Here is a 23,434-nt window from a genome sequence, read left to right as displayed (position 1 = left end):
AGTTAGCCAGTTACCCAGTTTATTTAGCCAAATGAGACAAGAGGCCGCCGCCTGGGCGCATGACTGTCGATTCCACCATTTCATCTAGCATACTGTTCACAGCCTGCTAGCAGCTCGGTTTAGCGTAGGGATGGTCACAAATTTTCGGTTCCAGCGGAACCGGTTCTTGAAGATCCGGTTTTCAGACCGAAACCGACGCTATATGGAACAGGGCCTACTATCTAAAAGCAAGCCACTAATTAGGTTCGAATCCTTGAGGTGCGTACAAGTATTTCAAAAATATAAAAGAACAATGATTGTAAATATGTTATTAATTGAACTTCACACATGTTGATTAAGGGCTTTAGTTGTATTTGTTAACGTAACTACCTATAGCGATATTATAATTTAAAAAAGAAGTTGTTGGTCAAATAAGCGTATCTTACCTTGATGATCTTTTTCAAAAGTAGTTTATGTATATTTGTGGCGGCGTGAATTCCACCATAAGCAAACAAAAACGCTCGACACAACGTAAAAATGGAATTCATACCAGCAATCACACCATAAATTGTTAGATAATACGTTACTTCATCTGTTGCCGGACTAAATCCCGCATCGACATCAGTAAGCAGGGAAAACTCAGCAACATTACTATCGTCTGTATTTTTCTCAAGTGTGAGATCATTATCCAGTTGTGAAGTATGAGTTCCGTTAGTAATATTTCTACTCGTGTGGGTTACCCAATAAGAGAGCCACCAGTCGGTGAGATTTCTCGATGACTGCATCAGAAACATGGACATCAGAATGCTTATTCCCAGAAGATGTCCAATGGCCTTCCAGTAGGATTTATACACTGCCATTTGAATACTGCCTACTTCTCTCTCTTCTTCGCCCATTACGCTAGTTTTATCATCTTCACTTGACTCAGCTCCGTCTGCCTTATCTTTATCATTGGAAAGCTGAACAGACTCTAAATCGCCTGTCATATAGTCTTCAGAATCGCTCAGCATATCATTCGGAACTCCTATAATAAATAACAGCATCAATCAAATATTACAATAAATTAGGATAAAATAGGTATAAGCTTCAACAGAAAATAATTGCTAGTGACTGCATTATAACTACGGTAGTATGACTGAACTATGGGTTTTCATTATTTCTACTTTATTATGTTATAAAGGAGGTGAGTAAAGATCGGCATTTTTCCGCCTATGATAGTCATAAAAAAATAAAAGTGTCGACTAAAAGCAGGGAATTCGTGTTATTATTCAGTTCAAAATCTTTTGTCGTTGCGAATTCTGTCGAGGAATTTGAAGCTTAAAATATATAAAATGATTATCATGCCTCTTACTCTGTACGGTTCACACATGGTCGCTTACTCTGAGGGAACAATATAGACTGAAAGTATTTGAGAATAAGATCCTGAAACGAATATTCGGACCCAAGATAGAGGCGGAACGGGGATAGAGAATGGCGGAAACTTCATAACGAGGAACTACATAATTTATACGGTTTGCCAAACATTGTTAGGGTCATCAAACCTAGGCTGCTCAGGTGGGCAAGTCATGTAGCCAGGATGGAAGAAGGTAGGAACGCTTTCAAAGTCTTAACTGGAAGACCAATCGGAAACCGACCATTAGGAAGACCTAGGCGCAGATGGGAGGACAATATTAAGATGGATCTCGCAGAAATAGGAATACAAAGTAGAAACTGGATCCAATTGGCTAAGGATAGAGGTCAGTGGAGAGCTTTTATGAACGCGGCATTTAACCTTCGAGTCCCATAGGCCATAGAGTGAATTAGTTTCAGTTGATAAAAGCCAGCACATCGTATGCATATGAAGTTTAATCATTAAACATTACATCTATGCAAGCTGCACATGAAACATATTATCGCAAGTCACAAAAAGAACTCCGCGAACAGTATGATTGTTGACATTCTACCAGTTTAGATATTTATCCGAATTTGCAACAACACTTTTAGTATGACGCGCTTCATTAACCATTATAGTTCTTGCTTTAGTAAAGACTACAGTTAAAAAGATTATGAACAAGCATTTGTAGTGTACTTAATGAGGTGCCTCAGACTATAGTCCTCGTCATTCGAATTGGCGAATGGCGTCAGCCAATAAGCTCGCAGTGCGCGATTACAAAACCTTCAAGGACGAATCTAATCATTTATGACTGTCCACAAATACAAAGAAAACAATTACAAATGATAAGAGTCCTCCATGAAGATTTAGTAACAGCGCACTGAAAGCTTATTGGCTTATGCCATACGGCAATTTGGGTGACGCGGACTGTAAAATTATTGTTGCACGTTCAAAGAAACATCTAAACTGGCAGAATATCAACAACCATACTGGCTTTTATGGACGCTTTTACTTTTTATGACTGTCACAAGCATAAGTGGAAGGTTTCGGGAAACTGAAACTGACACTTTGTTAAAAATTATATTCATAATTTCTTTACTATAAATCCGCTGAATTATACAGCAATTATTGTTTTACCCCCCACCAGAAAAAAAAAAAAAAAAACAATAATTAGTTATATTTCGACATTTCAAAAGTTTATAATTTTTATGAGCTGAACAACGACGATTCTGGTAAACTTATTTTAACTGTATATTTTTTCTATTATCATTTTCCTTACAGATATGAAATATTTGATGGAAGATAAGTTTCAAAAACGCAAAATTACAGTAATGTAAATATTTAATGAATCAATAACAGAAGATCAAAGTAACAATGGCTCGTTATAAATATAATAAAAGTAAAGGTTTGAATTTGAATTATTTCAATGTGAAATTGAGACGTCTTTCTGGGTTTTGTGTTGTAATATTGTTCTGTTAACAATACAAGAAATCACGTAATTTCGGCTCCAAATTAATAAATCACTAAATGAATATTTTAGTTTTACAGTTCATAATTCTGCCTTGTAGTCTAAAGATATAATAAATTCAACAAGACACATCTTTGAGTTTTAAGACCATGGCTCTGTTGGCTAGGCTAAAAGAGACTGTGATGAGGAGAAACGAGTGAAATGAAGAAAGTGGGAGAAAACAGGAGAACCCCGAGGAAATCCACACACACACACACGGTGTTTGTTCACCACAAAGTTCACTTGGCGCGAGATGGGATCGAACCAGGGACCTCACTCACCAAAGGTGAACGCTATACCACTGAGCCACCGTGGCCCCTCAATAAGAGACAGTATGTGTTAGGAGAACGAAAAGTATTTGCTGAGTCTAACTTCAGTCGGTTTTCCGAAGTAGTTCAATGAAATAAAATTAAGTGAAACCTTTAGTTTCATTTACTATTGTTGTGCTCTGTAGGTTACCCGTACGGATATAAATGAACGACAGCATGACAATAGAAAGAGGAAAGTCGAAACCATTCACCTCTGGGGTCACTGGGTCCAATCCCAGTCAATATGAGCTTGTGATTGAGCGTATCTGTGAGTTATCCCCCGTTTCCGACCACTTTCTCATTCTTCATTCAATCTCATTCAACATTCGTCTTGTTGAACCTACAGGGCACAACCGTGAAACACAAAGCTGAATAAATTCATTTCATTTAATTAAAATCGTACCTTGAGCAACAACCTTGCCATCCTCTAATCGTAGAATCCAATCTGCCGACAGAAGATACTGAACATGATGCGTACAAAGAATTCGAGTCTTGTTGCGAAGAAGGCCTATTATACACTTTTGGAAAATGGTACGTGCTACATGGACATCCACAGCTGACAACACATCGTCCATCACATAAATGGATTTATCCTGAAAAGGGAAATTTATATAACTGATTTTAGAACACTAAATATCAATAAGGTTACACTTACAAAATCTTACTTATATATTATATCTAGTTTAGATAAAATCGGTAGGTGGTATACATAAACAAGTACGAGTATGGGCATAATCTGTGCAGAAATTAATTGACTATAGTTCAGTGCACAAGCGACAAATACAGGTTATTGGAAATGCCCGATGTCGATAGTCATACAAGGCCGTACAAACATTGGCCAGTAATGAGCAATATTACTTATCACTTACAAATGAAACGCTTCAATTACGCAGTATCAGGAAGTCGCCTTGAGCAGATTTTGGCCTCATATTTAGAGTACAGATTACAGTCCAAGAGGTTGAAATCAGGGCTGCCAGCTAGTTATTCGTCCGCCATGGCAACGTTGGGAAAATGTAATTGGAGCCATGTCTGGGTCTACTTTATCTTTTGGGCTGAATCTGAATCATGCTGGAAGACCCGGTGGATATTGGCGAAGAGGATACGATTGAGAAGTTAAACTACAGGACACACATTCAATTTCACAGAAGAGGAGCTTTGTGATTCCACCACCTTGGCACGATACTGCGTTCGTTGCACTCGGAGCGACCGCAGTCTTCCCGGAATACAGTTGCACATACCTGGTTATTTTGGGCGTTCCAGAATGTTTCAGTGGTTAAAATCTCATCCGCAAATAAGATATGAAGCGAATCACCTGTGAACCGCTAAAGAACCTGCTGTGCTCTTATGACCTATACGTAGAGTTAAAATATCTTCTAATGCGTATGTAGGTGTAAAGCCCTAGATCTTAATGCAATATCCGAGACATGGTTCCTAAGTGCAATATCGTTTCTCTCACCATGACATTTTGGCTTCTGCACTGGATTTCGTTGCAGTCAGATGCGCACATTTCTATTGGCCTGTGGAGTTCTTAACAGTACGTGGATGATTCGTAACAGTGGACGCCTGCTGGTATATTCTACATTATCTCATCTTGATTTCGCGTTTTGGCAGTTTCTACCTGGATACTGTCTACTTACGATGGCGTGAAGACTGTATCACCACTTTTGTCCAGCCTGGGTATTTGCATTTCTCTATGCTTTCAATGAACATTAAAGAAATCTACTACAGTTTGAGAATACATTATTACATACAGTATACATTCTTCTAACAAGCATGGAGTTTTGTGTTCCTTTCAGCACCGAGGCTACATAAGATGTGGACTCATATTTCAAGGTAGAATCGGAATCATCGTAAACCGTTCAAATTTCAAGGCTCTACCACTGAAAATCGAACCCGCGACCCCGTACACCAAAAACAAACACGGTAGCCACTAGACCAGCGAGGAGGACTCTTCTATTAAGCATTATGTAAGACTAGCAGAATACCCGTTCTTCGCACGTGGAGAATAGGTTTCATTTTAGACATAAAGGGCTGCATTTTGATTTAACCTGAATACACTGTAAAAAATGAGGTATTGAAATAACATAAAATGACTACCACTTTAGCGTGTTACTTGTGTGTAAATTTAGCAACAAGACATCGACTTCCGAGCATATCATTAATAACTAGTTACTACCTGAGAGTATTTGCATTGGTATTTATCGTTTAATATGAGCAATGCTTTGCAAAATATCTTTGGCACTTATGCTAAGTAACAAATAATGTTCTATGTTTTCTGTAATCGGTCACAATAATATTGCTGTAAACCTGTGAATCGTCTGACAACAGTTACATAGGCAACAGTTCTGCCATCTTATGTTCATATATGCTAAGACACAAGAATAACAAATAAAGAAAACAGATGGAAGCACAGCTATCTGTGTAACTGTTGTCAGATGATTCACAGGTTTACAGCATGTGACCAATTACAGAAAACATAGAACATTATTCGTTACTTGGCATAAGTGCCAAAGATATTTTGCAAAGCTTTGCTCATATTAAACGATAAATACCAATGCAAATTCTCTCAGGTAGTAACTAGTTATTTCATATATGCTCGGAAAGCGATGTCCTGGTGCTGAATTAACACACAAGTAAAACGCTAAAGTTGTAGTAATTTTGTGTTATTTCAATACCTCATTTTTTGCTGTGTAGGAAGTGTCATTGTTCATCTCAGCGACCTCGAAAACTATGGATTCGACATTAATATCAGTCATTTTCGATCATTACTATTATTTCCCCCTCCCCCAAGTTGCGAAGATGAATTTAGATTAAAAAGGCATCGGAAGTGTCACTGTTCATCCCAATGATACCCAAAACTATAGATTCGACATTAATATCGGTTATTTTCGATCATTTTTAGATATCCCCCTCCTCCCTCTCCCCTAAGTTGCACCGTCAAAGTGAAATGATTAAAACCATCCCAGGCCTGAAGCTCATATAAGTTGAAAATTTGATCAAGATCGATCGCATGGTTCAAGAGTTATTAACTTTTATTTATTTTTATATGTATCTTCCCTCATCCTCCCCTACGTTGTACTGTCAAAGTGAAATGATAAAATCCATTTCAGACCCGAACCTCATCTATGTTGAAAATTTGATCGAGATCAGTCGGGTGGTTCAAGAGGTACGAAGTAACAAATACAGTGACTATCATTTATATATATATATATATATATATATATATATACAGGGTGGTAGGTAACTCCACCGTCAAACTTTGGGAGGCGATTCCTTATACGAAATGAAAGAAAAAAAGTTCTAATAAAAATGGGCCGAAAAATGCCTCCTTTCAGAATTATGATCTATTGAAAATTCGAAAAATCATTTTTCAAAACTCCCTAACTTAGAAACTATAGGGCCTATCCCAAGCGGTTTAAGGAATTACACAGGAACTAGTATGTCCTCTATCTAAATATCCATGTTTTATCATCTTCCGTTATCGGTGAAAGGAACAGAAAAGGAAGTTGAAGTATAGGGATACTCCTTTAAGTACTAATGGTGCGTTCGTTTCGGTGGTACCGGTGAATTCTGAAACATGGATATTTAGATAGAGTGTATACCAGTTCCTGTGGTATCATAACTCTGAAAGGAGGCATTTTTCAGCCTATGTTTATTAGAACTTTTTTTCTTTATTTCGTATAAGGAATCGCTTCCCAAAGTTTGTCGGTGGAATTACCTACCACCCTATATATATATATTAAGTTTTGTAATCTGCGTGCTGGCCATTAGACCACAAATGAACTCTAATGTGGAACTTCCTCTATAATTCACATAAATTAATCTTAAATTCAGAGTGCATGAAGCATGGTATCGGCGAGTGCTTTTAGATCTTGGGATAGAAATAAAACATGACAAAACGAGGAACGAGGACAATGATTTGGGAAGGTAAAGTCGAGTGTTCACTGTTCATCCCTCTACTCACGATATCTCCATGATGCAACTTCCTCTTTCTGACAGTCCGCCACTGTTTTCCTACAACCTACTTAGCAAAGTCTAGATCTAAGGTGCTTCCCCGAATGATTCACTTTAACGAACATGGGACGAGAAACCTCTAGTTTAAAAGACTAGAAAGGAAGCCAAATTAAATTTCTGTGTCAATCAAATTGTTGCAAGCTTTCGGCGAAACTTCCGTGTTAGGTATTCTGGGTGGAGATACAGGTCGCTGACATGATCAGAACATGGGCATGTGTAAAATTTCGAAAAAGATCATATGAAGGAAGCACAGAAATATATGCTGCTTCATTACGAAAGTTCCTGCAATTTTCGGGACGTTTTCCTTCCAGAGTCGATATCACGAAAAAGTCGATGTCTTTCTTCCATTTTTTCTAAAAGGTTTTAGTTCAACATTGCATGTACAAATAAATGTAAAACAAAAAGAAATTCTACCTGATAGACAGCTCTAGCGAGAGCAATTCTTGCTTTCTGACCACCGCTCAGAGTAACACCACTTTCTCCAACAGCCACAAGATCACCTCCCGGCAAGTTCTTGATGTCTTCGTCCAAACAGCAAGCTTCAAGAATTGTCCTGGAAGAAACCAATACTGAATAATATATTCACTATATTTGAATAGAAGAAAAAAGATACACAATGATGAATCACACATCTTGCAATATACGTGAATCGCTTGCGGCGTGTCTATCATATTATTAAAGTAGTTCAAACTATTGAAAGTGATCACTAAAGATGGGTTCTGGGATAGGCAATGGTAGTTTACGCCCTAAAAGAGTGTATAGGGCTACGTGCCGTTTGAGATTTGACAGCCGAAAAGATGAAGGTACACGAAAGTCTATTTCGATAATTTTTACTTTACGAGTTTGAAGTAGGTCTTAATGTTGCGGAAGGAACCCGAACTATCGTTGTAGGAATGCCGAAAGGGCAGTTGATCACAGATCCCAGTACAGCTACTAGATGCTACAAGAAACTTCACTCCATTTCAAGATCCTCGCCGACCAGTAAAGGCCAGGTAGGCCAAAACCCGTGGATTTCAAAGTTGTGTGCCAGGCCATACAGGCAAATCCGATGACAAGTATTCAGAGGTTATCAGACGAGCTAGGTACATCACAGCTAAGTGTGGTTCACCTTCTCGACCTCAGCAAAGGTATTCACAGTAGCCGGACTATATCACGAATCAATCCCTGATCAGGCACAGTGCAATACGATGAATGATTTATATTTTTCCGAAATATTAATGTGCACTAACAGTGCTTAAACAAAAGCCAGATGGCAAAATCTGTCGCCGTACACAAGGTGATGCTTTGTGTCTTGTGGAATAAAGAGGAAATAATTCACTACAAGTTCGTTCCCAACGATCGAACTACCAATGTCAGAACAGTTGGAATAGATGTATATGTACGATTGTGTACCGAAAATACCCTTCATTAGTAAATGAAAGCGATTCCCCTACAGCAAAACAAGCAAAACCTCATCTCTCTTGATGATGATCTCTGCTTCATGCAGTTTCTGTTCTCACCTAACACATAAAGAAAGTACGAGACCGAAATATTGTAAATGTTTGACTCATCCTTCATATTAGAATGTAGATCGGCAAACAGGCACACAAATATTTAGGGACTAAATGTCCAAATTTTATATACGTACATTAAATTAAGAATGATTTACATTAAATTTATAGAGGAAAGTTTTATTTTTACGAAGTTATAAAGTAAAACACGGAAAAAAAAAAAACTGAAATCCCGAACTGCAAATCAACGTAAAAGCAAAAAGTTCTCAGACAAATAAAATAGAATAAAAATAGCAGAATATCGTGGGTAAATTTCTAGAAAACTACATGACTGACTATATTATCGCCCTATATTGAAGTAACACTTTTTGAACAGTTTTAGTATTCGAACCAAGAATTCAGATCTTACGAATAAATAGAGTCAACTTAAATGAAAACGGTCATTTGATCAGAATAATAGATTTCTTACATGGTTTACCATTTGAACAGTTCACGTTCTGACAACAATGATAACAAATGAATACAGAAAAGTGATAAGATGCTACAATAATGATTCTTTAAGAACAAATTTGCAACGAAGAGTTTAAAGTCGCAAGGCAGTGGACTATTTAGGAGGCTATCGGGTTCAAACCATTCCACCTGAAATAAGTTTTTTAGTTTTCGCATTCCACGTACAACAATAATCCTTCTTACTATTTCTAAGAATTTCATTGATTCTCTATTTTCTTATACTCTTTGTTCAGAAGTAATATTGTATTTGTCAAATAATTATTATTTTTCTGATCAGAGTATGCATTTCTTTATTAAAAATAAATTATTTCGTAACAGTTTCCATAACCTGGAACATGGAGGAAGTTAGATGTATTTGTCAAATTTCATTCCATCTAAGAACTGCGTTCTTTTTTCTTTCTTTCTTTCGTCCATTCTACTCTTCTGTTTCTTTTTCTTAGTTGTTACTTTCTTTCGTTTCTCCTATCATACTGTCGACCGTTGTTAGTTGTAATTCAAGTCGGCCGTCATCAGTAACACCAAAACTAAGAGAAGCTGATAAGTGAAACTGGTTTTCCACACCAACCTGCGCGGATATCAATAGTTATTATAGCAAACATCCTTTAGTTATAAAGAAAGATGAATGTATGAATTAAAGAAAATCAAAAAGGGGGAATGAGTAGCCCGGGAAATAGGTAGGCCACGAGGATACTTCCTTTTTCTTCTATGAATAGAATAAAAGGTTAGATTCACTGCTAAATTTTTGTGTGTATCATATCACATAAGATTCGCCAGTCTGTCTCTCGTGCCAAACCTTTTGTAGTTTTTGCAGCCAGTATCAGCAATTCATGTTATGCTAGCTGCTGACTCTTAGACAGGGTGTCTACAAAAATTCCAAAACGAAATTTCGTGACCTTTTTCTTTACCAAATCATAAAATTTCCTAAAATTTTCAAGAGCGAATTTGGATGCGAATTAGGCCTAATTTTCATCCATGAGATAGAAACATACTTTACTTGCGATTTGATAGCGTCTAAAGTTGACCATAAACATTATTGGTGGTGAACTTTGACGTTTTACAGAACAAAATTTTTCGATCTGTACTTACATTTGCAATTATATATATATGTATATAAAATCGTGACCCAAAAGCTAAATTTCGTGACGTTTTCGTGACTTTCATGACCGTTTTCTGATTTCGTGACTTTTTCGTGATTTTCATGACCGATGGATACCCTATTAGAGATAGAAAGTAAAAACACTCCGCGGAAACTGAACTTTGAAAGTCAACCTTTCGAAGCGCATGTTTCACAATAACACATGTTTATTTGATTTGACATAATAACTTCTGAAATCGGGTCCAACATTTTGACTTGCACTGTATGCAAAGGAGAACATACTAAAAAAAATAAACTAACTTTCATTAATATGAAGATAACTTACATATATTTATTATGATCATAATTCTTTCCGAAAAGGATGTTATCCCGTAAGGTTCCACGCTGCAACCATGGTTGTTGGGCGACAAAACCGAAACCTACAAAGAAAAGAGAAAATTTTAGTGTAATGTATATTCTTATATCATAAGAATAGTTTATTTTAATATATATATATACATATCAAAACCAATGCTATCAGTAGCATCTGGAATAGTTTGCAAATCTGTATTGAAAACAAGATTTTTTTTTAAAATTCTTACCCTCACTCGCAAAAATCTTAAAGATCTACACTTAATATTTTGTTCTTATTTAAGGTGCAGCACCGATGCTATGATACGTGTATATATAATTTAATGTGATATCAGAATGAAATGATTCCCCATCAGGTATCGAACCCTAGTCTCCAGCACGCTAACCATTGAAGAAAATCGTTCACTCACAAGAAATGTCAATGTATACACATATAATAACAAAACGAAAGATAACTTATAATGTAAACTTCCTACAAGCAACTTAGGTATATTGCTATTTCTATTATGGATTTCCTGAGCGATACGCAAATTTTTACAGATGCTTTATATTTACATACATCCACATAATCAGTGGCGGACCTAGAAGGTGAAAACTGGAGGTCCAGCCAGAACCCAGGCTATGAAAGAAATATCATGAGTTCACTATACATTTTCAAAAATATGTAAGTAATAACTTGAAATTATTTTTATCACTCAAAAACCTGGAGGGCATGGCTAGCGGACTGGGTAGCGTAGTGGTTAACGCATCGGTACGGCACGCGGAAAATTCCGCGTTCGAGTTCCGGTCCAGTCACCTACTTTTTCATTCTTTGTATATTATTGAATTTGTACCTACAGAAATTTGGTGTGCAAAAAAAATCCGGTTGTTACCTTTCCTCATTTATATATAATAGTAAGTTTATGTTGATTACTTTAATTTAGTAATAATACAACAATAAACTAAGCCGTTTGATTCCACGAAGAACTCAAGAAAGACGCGTAACTATCGACTCCGATGCTAACAATTCTGACTTTCTTGGTCCACAATTCACTCTTAAATTCAAGTAGTCTTCCACCAGAACACCGAAATGCTAGATGAAGAGTGAGAAAGTTCCCACCAAAAATCAACGCAAAATCCCATAACCACCAACATTCAACTAAACAAAAGCATAACATTTTTATGATAATATTCTGTAAGAATCCTCGAAATTAAGACATTACCTGAATCTGTATCTGACACACAGACAACACCAGCTTCCTTTCCAACTTCAGCCAAGATTGCAGACAGCAATGTCGATTTGCCACTTCCCACTTGTCCTATCACTCCAATGAATTGTCCCTTGGAGTAGAAACAAAACAAACACATGATTACTTCAGTGATCGCTGTACCTTTAAAATGACGTTTTGTAGAAAGGAACCAATCTAAGAGATAATTATTGAAAACAAACGCTAATTAAGTTAAACATTTAGTAACTTAGCAAACATACAATACATATTTATTATACACGTGTATAAACCATGAGAATATGTCATTAACGTTAAGAGAACTTCTGGTCAATTTTATTTAAACAGTACTAGAAACGCATTCTTTGCTTTTGCATTACGTAACACTCATGGTTAAATTTCTTTTAACAGAATGGCTAATTTACAATTTAAAAAAGGCTATCAACCTTTAAGCTTGTATATTAAAGAAAGCGGAGAGAAAACTCCCATGGATACGGATAGTATTTTGGAATGCCGGAATGAGTTCTTTCACTATTTGCTAAACACGCAGTCAAAAAAATAAGGTTTGTGGTAAAAGTAAAATGTATACAGCAGAATTGTGTATCAGAGTCTACCCGAACAGAAATAACAATTGTTACAAAGAAATAAACAAATACAGTCTCTCGATGTAGGCGATCCTGAGTTAATTTTAGCTGCAGGGGAAAATTATGGAACGAGATACACGAACTCATTGTTTGTCTGGAACAAGGAGGAATTGCCACAGGAGTTGAAAGAATCAATTATTGTTCCAATTTACAAGAAAGGCGATAAAACTGACTGTAAGAGCTGTCGATCAACTACCGACCAGATATTTACCATGTGCTAAATAGTCGAAAAGCGATGGGAACACAACACTTGTCATAAACTCGTTTGTGCATTATTTTGGTTGTATGCGGCTCAAGCAGTTTAATTCTATTTTACTTTAAAAGAACTGTCACTTGCAAGCAGACTACGTTCCTATGTGTGTGTTTTCTCGCTCGGAGGATGCAGGCGACTGGCTTGACCTTGGCCAGCGCTTCTCCAGCCAATCACAGCTCTGTTCGCTCTTACGTCACCCAACACGAAAATCTCACGCGAACAGCGAGAACTAAAGAGATTTGGCGGTAGGCAGCACTAATCGGCGCGAAGACAAGGACAGGAGAACAGCCCAAGAAATCCTGCTGCAAAAATAATTTCTCAATAATGTAATCTACAATTGTATCAACATTTATTTTATCATATATAAAACATCGATATAAAAATTCAGTGTAATACCCAATACCTAACGACAGGGATGTAAGTATGATTAATTATTTAAAAAAAAAAAGTCCATTGGTGCGTATTGATTGTGATTTGCATGTCGTGTCCTCAAGCCTTGTGGTAATCAATTTAAGTGCATGGTACTGGAAATAATTCTTACTTATTGTTTGTGGTGTTTATTATCCTACGAAAATTATGATGCTGAATCTTTGGTGTGTAAGCATATTTAAGGTTGTATTTAGAATCTTTGCTTATGTGTAGTTGGCGTTGAAAGGAGCTATTACTTATAGTAACTTGTTTCATCGTCAACGCTCGAGCAAACATCCTATTTACGACTATCTAATGTAATGTTTGCTCTATTTGGATTACCACCCTATGGAGTAAACGTTATACACTCCGGTACATCAATTATTAATGATTTCAGAAAGGACTAGGACTCGGTTCGTAGGGAAACTTTGTACGACATTCTTACCTAATTTGTATACCAAAGAAATAGTTCGATTAATAAAGATACGTTTAAATAAAACCCAAAGTAAGTGCGAGTACGGAAATACCTGTGCACGAGCTTTCACGTCGAGAATTGCCTGAAACACGGACATGTGTTGTCGCATTATTCAATTTTGTTACTGAATACGCAATAAGGAGAATTCAGGATAGCAATCAAGGCCTAAATCTGAATGGCACTCACAAGGTTATGGCTTGCGTTGATTATGTCAATTTGATAGGAGATAATATGAGGACAATGGAAAGAAATGCAGAGGTTTTATTAATCGCCTGCAGGGACATGAGTTTAACGTCCCATGAAATCTCTCAGTTTAACGTCCCATGGTTATTAGGGTGGGCCGAAAAAATCGAAAGTTGATGAATCGACTTCCGATAGTGCGGCAAACTTGCCTCGTGACCTCAAAACAACGTCTGCGAAATTTCAACGAAATCGGTTAATATCTTGAGGTTTCTCAGAGCTGCCACAAATTTGAAAATTATTCCAAACAAGTTTTAAATTTTTTTTTATTTCATAAAAGTTTTACATTAAACAACTTCCGACAGCAATTAAAATTTACTTTTAATAGTCTTTAGCAACAGTAAAAAATTTCAGCTATATCAATGAAAATTTATAGGTTCCTCAGAACTGTCAGAAAATGACAAAACTTCACCAAAATCCTACTTATTTGAAAATCTTCATAATATTTTAATTATGCCCGCAAAACAAATTCGGATTTTTTTTTTTAGATAACTTGCCAATTGTTCAGTTGGCAACACTGTACGTAGTAAAGAGTAAACTAGTTGGAACTGGTAATTGATAGCGAGCAGTTGAGAAGAGTGTTGTACGTACAAATCAGAAACAATCAATACCTGGCGTTCAATGTGAGGTTAAAAGTTTTGTTTTTATTTTAGTGTAGTTAGATATTAATTCTTAAATCAACATTAAAATAAAGCGTGTTGATCTGTTCTATTTTCTTTGAACGCAAGCCAAGGAATTGAGGTAAAATGTTTTGTTATTTTAGTACAGTAAGAAATTAAAGTTAACGTCAAAATGGACTCCTGCAAGCTAGTAGACAAGAACGAGTCCGTGACCTCTAGGCCAAAGTCAAGCAAAGTATTGTGAAGCGAAGTGGAGTGTCCGATAATCGGACCGCCAAAGGACTTGAATCCTTACAACTTCCAACTATCCTCGATATACTGCGATGTTGCTTAGAAGAGAGGTTCAACATTATAAATGCTGCAGGCAATAAGAAGGACACAAGTTTTTCTGCTATTGCCGAAACAGTTGCAGTAAAATTGAGGAATTGTACCAAAAGTGTTCCATCCCATTTGTTAGTCACGACAGAGTTATCAAGATGATTAAAGGCTTCTACGTGAAGTATATCAGGCACGAAAGAAGAACTACAAACGTGGCAATGAGAAACCGCAATATGCCACTAAACTGGATGAGTTCATCAGGGAAGCTGGGGGAAAACTTTTTGACATAGCTGCTTGCAAGTGCAAGGATTTCAAAACCTGCACTTGTGAAAAAATGAAAAAGGTTCCTCCACTTGAGCAACCCTTCCTTTTGGACCAGAGGACTGCGAGGAAAGGGAAGATTGGCTCTGTGGACAGGAATGAAACTAAAAGGATTCAGCGTAGAGAAGACAGAAGGAACCGTGATTCCATAAGGAAAGAGAGGACTCTCCCAATGGAGGCTACCGATCAGCCGGGCTTCGAATGCGAAACTATGCACATGCACGAAGACGATTCAGATTCACATTCAGAGGAGATGCAGGCAATGGATCTGTCTGAGGCACTAACAGTAAGCGAGCAAACTGACAACCAGCCCTGCTCTTCTGCCAGCACACAATCACCCGCAGGAACAGTCCCAAAATACAAAACATATCGTCATCGACATCACAAATGCGCTTCCATCTGGCGAAAACAGCTTTGGCTAGCGACAGGTTAAGCATTTCGGACCGTGCCACGGCAGCTATTGTCACAAGTGTTCTGCAAGATCTAAAGCTCGTGAAACCAGGTGAAACAGTACTTCTAATCGATAAGAATAAGATTAGAAGAGAGAAGATAAAAGTGAGAGTTTCGCTTCAAGCTGGAAACGACACCAAGGTGAAAGGTCTTTACTTTGACGGAAGGAAAGACAAAACTATATACACTGAGAAAGAAGATTCTAAGTCACATCGGAGGAGCAAGACTGAAGTATGCCGGCCACGTTACACCCTCATCTGGCTCAGATGATAGCATTTTCAGAAGTATAACTGCTTACATGGCGGATATTGGGGACGATCTGGAACACCTTATCGCTGTAGGTTGTGATAGTACGGCAATCAACACAGGTCCTCATTCGCCGCCTCGAAGAGAAGGTTAACAGACCCCTTCAGTGGCTGATATGCCTTCTGCACCTAAACGAGCTTCCGTTGAGGCATTTGTTTGAGCACTTGGATGGTGCAACCAGAGGTCCACGATCCTATGGGGGTGAGATTGGTCAGCAACCGGAGGGATGTCAGAGCCTGGGAGTAACGACCTTCGAAGCCATAGACTGCGAGCTACCTAACGTCAATACGAATGACCTTAGCTCAGACCAAAAGTACCTGCTAGAAATTTCTCAAGCAGTGAAATCCGGAGTTTGCAGTGACGATTTGTCCAGGCGTTTTCCAGGGCACCTGTCACACTCCCGATGGCTTACGACAGCCAACCGCATTCCCCGTTTATACATAGCAACAGAGAATTTAACACCTCAGTTGAAGACACTGACAGAGTTCATCATGAAGTGCGACATACCCGGATGGTTCACAGTCAAGTGCAATCGTTCAATCAAAGACGGAGCCCGTAATCTCTGGAACATCATTCAGACCAGTAGATATTTGCCAATGAACCTGAAGAACGTAGTGGATAAGGTCATCTCCCGAAACGCGTTCTTTGCTCATCCGGAAAACATTATCCTATCCATGGTGACCGACAATAGGGCGCACATTCGAGAGTTGGGTCTCAGAAGAATTCTGAAAGCAAGTTAGCAAGAGGAAAGTGTCATCAAAGTGTTTGAAGTTCCTAAAATCAATTTTGATGGAACAGATTATGTGGATGTTATTAACTGGATGAACTGCAAATTTACCTCGCCTCCAGTCATGCAGAATGTGGAGACAGACTTTATCAAGTCATTGATATAAAATAAGGGAACAGTTGTAGAATGGGAATTTTCAGCCTTTCCGTGCCACACCCAGGCCGTTGAGCGTTGTGTGAAGGTGGTCACAGAAGCGTCCCAAATTGTATGTGGTTTCCAGAGAAGGAACGGATTCATTCGTGCAAAACTGGCTAGTTAGGCGGCAAGTCTGAAGTTTGATCACCAATCTGACTACAGTGCAAACTAAAAACTAATGAACAATGAACGTTAAGAACTGAATTGTCAAATAATTGAGTATTGTTTTTTTTTTTTTTTTTTCTGAGGAACCTAAAGATATTCATTGATATGGCTGATTTTTTTTACTGTTGCTAAGACTATTAAAAGTGAATTTTAATTGCTGTCGGAAGTTGTTTAATGTAAAACTTTTATGAAATAAAAAAAAATTTAAAACTTGTTTCGAATAATTTTCAAATTTGTGGCAGCTCTGAGAAACCTCAAGATATTAACCGATTTCGTTGAAATCCCGCAGACGTTGTTTTGAGGTCATGAGGCAAGTTTACTGCACTATCGGAAGTCGATTCATCAACTTTCGATTTTTTCGGCCCACCCTAATGGTTATGTCCTTTAGGCTAAGGGAGACAATGATTAGGTAAGTGAATGATGATGGAAGAATTGATGGAATGAGAATATGGGAGTACCCCGATAAAATAAATAGACACGATGTTATTCACAACAAACTTACGTGGCCGAGGATCGAACCAGAGACCCCCGAACCAGAGGTACACGCTCTACCACTGAGCCACCGTGCCCCACCAGCTTAGAAGTAAATGCAGAGAGAACTAAATAAATGGAAATTCATAGTGAAAAAAATATTGGAAACTATGGATATGCTAAAATATCAATTAATACTTACAATAAAGTAGACACTTTCAAATAGCTAGGATTAACATACCAAAACATATCCACGAAGAAACTAAATGTCTATTGAAAGCAGGGTAGTTCAAATTTGTTGTCTTCGCGAATTTTGTCAAGGGATTTGAAGCTTAAAATACACAACACAATAATTAAGTCTGTTGTGCTGTACGGTTGTGAAACATGATCGCTTACTTTGAGAGAAGAATGCAGACTGAAAGAATCTGAAAATAAATTCCTCAGGCTAATATTCGGACCCAAAAGAAACAAAAATGGTAAATGGCGAAAACTTCATAACGAGGAACTGAGTAATCTATATATACAAAAAATGAATGCCACTACGTTTGTGACTTCGTATCTCTTGGACAGTCCGACCGATCTCGATCAAATTTTCAACACAGATGAGATTCGGATCTGGAGTGGTTTTTATCATTTCATTTTCACAATTAAACTTAGGGGAGAGGAAGGGGAGAGATATTTAAAAATAATCGAGAATGACCGATATTAGTGTCGAATCCATAGTTTTTGGGGTCGCTGAAATGAAAACAGTGACATTTCCGATCCGTTTAAATCCAAATTCACCCCTTTATGTCCAAAATGGAACGTATTCTCCCGCGCGAAGAACGGCTATTCTGCTAGTTTATACTATTTATCTAATATTGTGAGGGTCATTAAATCGACGAGGCTCAGGTAGGTCAGTCGTGTAGCCAGAATGACAGAAAATAAGAACGATTTCATAATTTTAACTAGAAAGTTAACAGGAAAAAAACTAGGTACAGATGGGAGGGTAATAAGCTGGATTCCGCGAAAATAGGAACACAAAATAGAAACTGGATCCAGCCAGTGTGAATGCGGCATTGAACTTCTGGTTCCCATAAGCCACAAAGTGAGTGCGTTAGTTAGGTGAACTGTATCTGTGGCGATGAAGCTTAGCGTTTAAGTCGTTGAGTCGATTAATTACACAGAATGAATTAGAGTCGTAAATTAGTAACTAATAATTACTCAAAGAAAGAAACAAGCAAATTTAAAATTTGTTTAAGGGCAAAACAGAATCCATTTTGTGTTTAAGTATAACACTGGCTTACAGTGGTTTTGGTGCCGGGTGTTTCTTAGCTGATTTGAAGTAGAATTGGGACGCTGAATCCAAATATGGCGTTAGTTTTCCCCTAACAGCTTTAGTTTTTGAGATATAGGAATTGCAAGACTGACCTGCTACAACGTTGAAAATTGCATAAGTGCTGTTTTACTGTAAGTGAAAAGAAAACTATGACATTTAAATCTGTTATTTGGAACACTTTGAAAATAATGAAAACCATATAAACACAAACATCAAGTACATAATAACTCTGTAACTACATTTTATAATAGTTTTTATGAATAAAAAATCAAATAATTTGTTCAAAACGATCTATTCAACACTTCGGAAGCTTCGTTTTCGTGACATCCTTGAATGTTTCTTTGCACAGTCTCTTTTTAGGTTCCAGCAGTAATCTGCCATCATATGGGCATCCCATCTTCCTTGGTAGCGGTCCTCCATTGTTTTAATATCTTGGTGAAATCTTTCACCTTGTTCTTCACTCAGACTGCCTACGTTGTCTGGGAAACGGTCCAAATGGCTGTGCAGGTAATGAATTTTGATACTCATATTACATCCAAGTTTTTGGAATGCATTAAGCATCTGGTTCACTAGCTCAACATAGTTATCAGCTTTATTATTGCCAAGGAAATTCTTGATAACTTCTACAAATGAGGTCCAAGCTCTACGTTCAGTCTCATTCATGGACTCCACGAAAGCCGGATCTTTCATGAGTTGTCTTATTTGGGGACCATCAAATATTCCAGCTTTTAATTTTTCTGTGCTGATCTGAGGTAGCTTGTTTCCCATGTAAGCAAAGCACGGCCCGTCCTTATTTAGCGCCTTTACAAACTGCTTCATCAAACCGAGCTTGAGATGTAGAGGTGGCAAAATGATTTTGTCACACTCAACAATAGGCATGTTAATAATATTTTTCTTACCAACAACCATGTCGTCTCTCTGCGGCCACTCTTTTTTTGACCAATGGTTTGCTTTGTCTCTGCTATCCCACAGACATAGAAAACAAGGATATTTTGTGTAGCCACTTTGCTGTCCAAGAAGAAAGTTCACCATCTTTAAATCCACACAAATCACCCACTGATGGTCCTGATATTTAATTTTTTCCATAACCAAAGCAATTGCTTCATATTCTTCTTTCAGTCGTGTTGAATGAGCGATTGGAATTGAGCCATATTTATTGCCATTGTGTAGAAGGACGCATTTTAAACTTCGCTTGGAGCTATCAATAAACAGGCGCCAATCATCTGGATTGTATTCTGGAAGACCCATGTGTTCTAGGAGACCTCTAACATCGTGACAGAATACGAGATTTGTGTCTTCAGTGAAAAATGGTAAAAACTCCTTTTCCCTTGTTCGGTAGAATGTGATTTTAGTTCCTTGTTCTAGTACGTTTTTCTCCTTCAATCTGGAAGCAAGTAATTCAGACGATTCTTTTGAAAGACTAAGGTCCCTAACTAGATCATTTAGCTCATCTTGATTAAACTGTTGAGGAATTGTTGACATTCCCTCATAATCACTGTCACTTCCATCATCCATGTCACAAGAATGTTCACTACGTTCGTTTTCAGTCTCACAAAGCTCTGGCAAGTGGTGAAACGTTGGGATTGGTATTTCATCGGAATGAACAACTGGACGTCTTGCTGAAGGCAGATCAGGATATGTCTACTTGTTCCGGTTATTTCTATTCATACCCGTAACATTTACCAGGCAGAAATAACAGTCATCAACATGGTTTGTGGGTTCCCTCCAAACCATTGGAACACCAAACTTAAGACTTTTTCTTTTTCCAGTTGTCCACTGTCGCAAGTGTTCAGTACACATTTTACACACAATATGTGGAGCCCACGTTTTATCTTGGTCCCCTAGGCGTACACCAAAATATGCATGATATTCTTTTTTTACAAAGTCACTGATATGTTTTCTATTGTCTTTAAATGTGTACTCACCACATATGTAGCAAAACACATCAGGATGGTTAACACAACTTCTTCGACTTGAACTCATTTTATGTTCAGGCCACTAACACGGATGTTAAATATAAAGCCTTAGTATACGCGATACAAGTTATGATTTCAGAACAAAACTCACATGTTCCAACATGTCACTCCACCTGCAAGACAACAACTACGATCCACTAGCCAAGTAGAATACCAATGCAATCTAGTGGACGTTCCTGGAACTACTATATGACTAGTTTCCGTTTAGTACCGACAGATAGCAGCACTAATGAGAAAAGAGCGCCGTTCTTCCAAATAGAAATCTCTATAGAGCACAGTAGGATTTATTTGAGTTGCAGAGTTTATAAGATCATATTCAAACTTGTTATTACGAGAATATTTGTATTTCTTTTGCTTATTTTGTATATTATTGCAAGAAGCATGCAGAAATAGTGGTTACATCATTTATAATTTACATATTTATTTTGGATTGTAATATTTCTTCCACATACATTGTAACGTAAATAACACTACTGGTACAGTAGCCTGTATCTACCAAAGTAGAGCTGATAGAAAAAAACTGCTTACATTATTGCATTCAGCGCCCCACACATAGTTAAAATCAGCTCTAAAATTTTAGGCACCAAGAAAAAATTTTTTTCTGTAGGCCTGTGTAATTGCTACTTTATTCTTTAGAGAATCATAGTATTATTTGCAAATTCGTTATATATAGATCTTAAGTTATTCTCATTTCATACACGAAAACAGCTTCTAATCAATTCTCCTAAATTAACTTGGTAACGCATTCAACTTGTTAAAAATGGTATTCTTCAACCCCTACATAGAGTTGTTTTCTATTCAACTTTCAACTTCGTTTTATATTACTTTTAAGAAGTCAAAATACACAAGAAATTAGGAAGTATATGAAATGAAATCTTTGAAAATGAAATGAAATCTTTAAGTTTTACGTCCCACGGTTATGCCGGTTAGGCTAAAGGAGACGGTGATTATGAGAAATGAATGAAATGGTGGAATGAAGAAAGTGGGAGGAAACGGGAGAACCCCGAGAAAACCCACGAATACGGTGTTTGTCCACCACAAAGTCCACACGGCGCGAACTGGGATCGAACCAGGAACCCCAAGCACCGGAGGTGAACGCTCTACCACTGAGCTACCGCGCCCCCAAATTAGGAAGTATAATTTGCAACCTTCAAGTAAGCATTGTAACTCTATTCTTAACCTGACCAATACCGGACAATACGAGGCACGTCCAGAGAATAAGTGTACTAGATTTTTCCATGTAGTCACCATCCCTCTCGATGCACTTAGTGAGACGACGGATTAATTTTTTTTATGCCTTGGTCAAAGAAGTCTGCCGCCACCTCTTTTGCTCAATTTTTCATCTCCACCTTCACTTCCTCGTCAGTTGAAATTTTTTTTCCACACATGTGCATCTTCAGAGAGGTGAGCGATGACAGTCTGAAGATGTAAGAGGAGAATGTGCATATCAGTCAAAATCGACGGTCTTCCACTCCTTTGCATAATCGTGCACATCACTACGACCATTTTTAAATTCACGACACCACTTAAACACACTCGTATGATTAATAATTCCTTCACCAGAAACTGCTGAGTTCTCGTTAAAAACTTCAGACGAAGATTTTCGCTTCAAAACTAGATAACGGATAAAGTTGCGAATCTCGCACTTCACGGTAGACTTTATCGACATCTTTTACGGGAGACATTAATGTGGCCACAGTTTTAGTCGTACTGACACGTGATTGGGCTCACTAGAAAGGATAGGAGCTAAGCTACACGGCAATGTGACCAGCATACGAATAACACAAATCCCCTATGCTCACGAGGGCCCTAGTACACTTATTTTGTAGACGTGCCTCGTAGTACAAGAAGACACTGTTCCGTTATAAAATGTGATGTAAGTTTACAGCAAGAATTTCAAAGCCACCGAGGAAGGCACGATGACATGTTGAAACTATACGGAGCTTTCAAACTGTAAGACGTATTTAGCGGTAAATTTCTCTAAATCCGCTGGTGTTTGGGTTTCCCTCAGTCCTACCAGGCAAATGCCGGGATGGTACCTACTAAACAGGCCCTGGCCGATACCTTCCCAAATCCTTTCCATTGTTATTGTTGTTGTTGAATATCCAGTGTAAAATGGCCTCTGAGCTGTATCTGGAGATTGTTAAATAAATAAATAAATAAATCCTAGCTAATAAATTATTGATCTCATGAAACTTACTTTTTGCACATGAAATCCAACGTCCTTTAGTTGAAACTCATAGTGGTCGGTCTGCGATGAACCAACTGACTTGTCAATATTTGCAGACGTTGCTTCTGATGACTTCCCCCAGTAGAAGCAGCCACCTTTAACAACAATATCTACTGTAGTGTCCATTGTGGGCATCTCAGTATAATATTTTTTCAAGTCCAAATCTGGAAGCTGAAAGAGTTTATATAAAATAATATAGACGGACGAATCATACAAATGTCCCACAGAAAAATGTAATTACAATTGGAATAACTAAGTCTATAGCAGAGTATCAGATTCATTTCATAGTAACAAATATTTACATTTCATTACCGATTCATACAAAGAGGAGAAATATAAGAATCAACAGGCGTTTACTATCTCAACGAATATAAGATATGACAGATGAGCAATGAGAACAATATTGTAAGTATGCGTTTATTCTTTAATAGAGTCAGTTGATTCAATGAAACTGGTCGGCCCATATAAAGACACTAGAAGTGCCA

The 23,434-nt window shown here is 37.6% G+C and overlaps 1 protein-coding gene across 1 annotated transcript in view; it reads right to left on the bottom strand.

The window, feature by feature from the left end:
• Positions 1-23,434, bottom strand: part of LOC145685744 (ATP-binding cassette sub-family C member 10) — a 91,827-nt gene that overhangs the window by 31,219 nt on the left and 37,174 nt on the right. Inside the window, exons 9-14 of the mRNA XM_081758240.1 lie at positions 22,920-23,120; positions 11,830-11,947; positions 10,602-10,695; positions 7,595-7,733; positions 3,570-3,759; positions 426-1,003 (exon numbers count right to left, since the gene is read on the bottom strand). Coding sequence (XP_081614366.1) covers positions 426-1,003; positions 3,570-3,759; positions 7,595-7,733; positions 10,602-10,695; positions 11,830-11,947; positions 22,920-23,120 — 1,320 coding nt within the window. The remainder of the gene's footprint in view (positions 1-425; positions 1,004-3,569; positions 3,760-7,594; positions 7,734-10,601; positions 10,696-11,829; positions 11,948-22,919; positions 23,121-23,434) is intronic.

This window comes from Thermobia domestica, chromosome 5 (genome assembly GCF_964235325.1).
Source record: "Thermobia domestica chromosome 5, izTheDome1.hap1.1, whole genome shotgun sequence".
Lineage (NCBI taxonomy): Eukaryota > Metazoa > Arthropoda > Insecta > Zygentoma > Lepismatidae > Thermobia > Thermobia domestica.
This window is presented reverse-complemented; position numbering and strand designations above follow the sequence as displayed.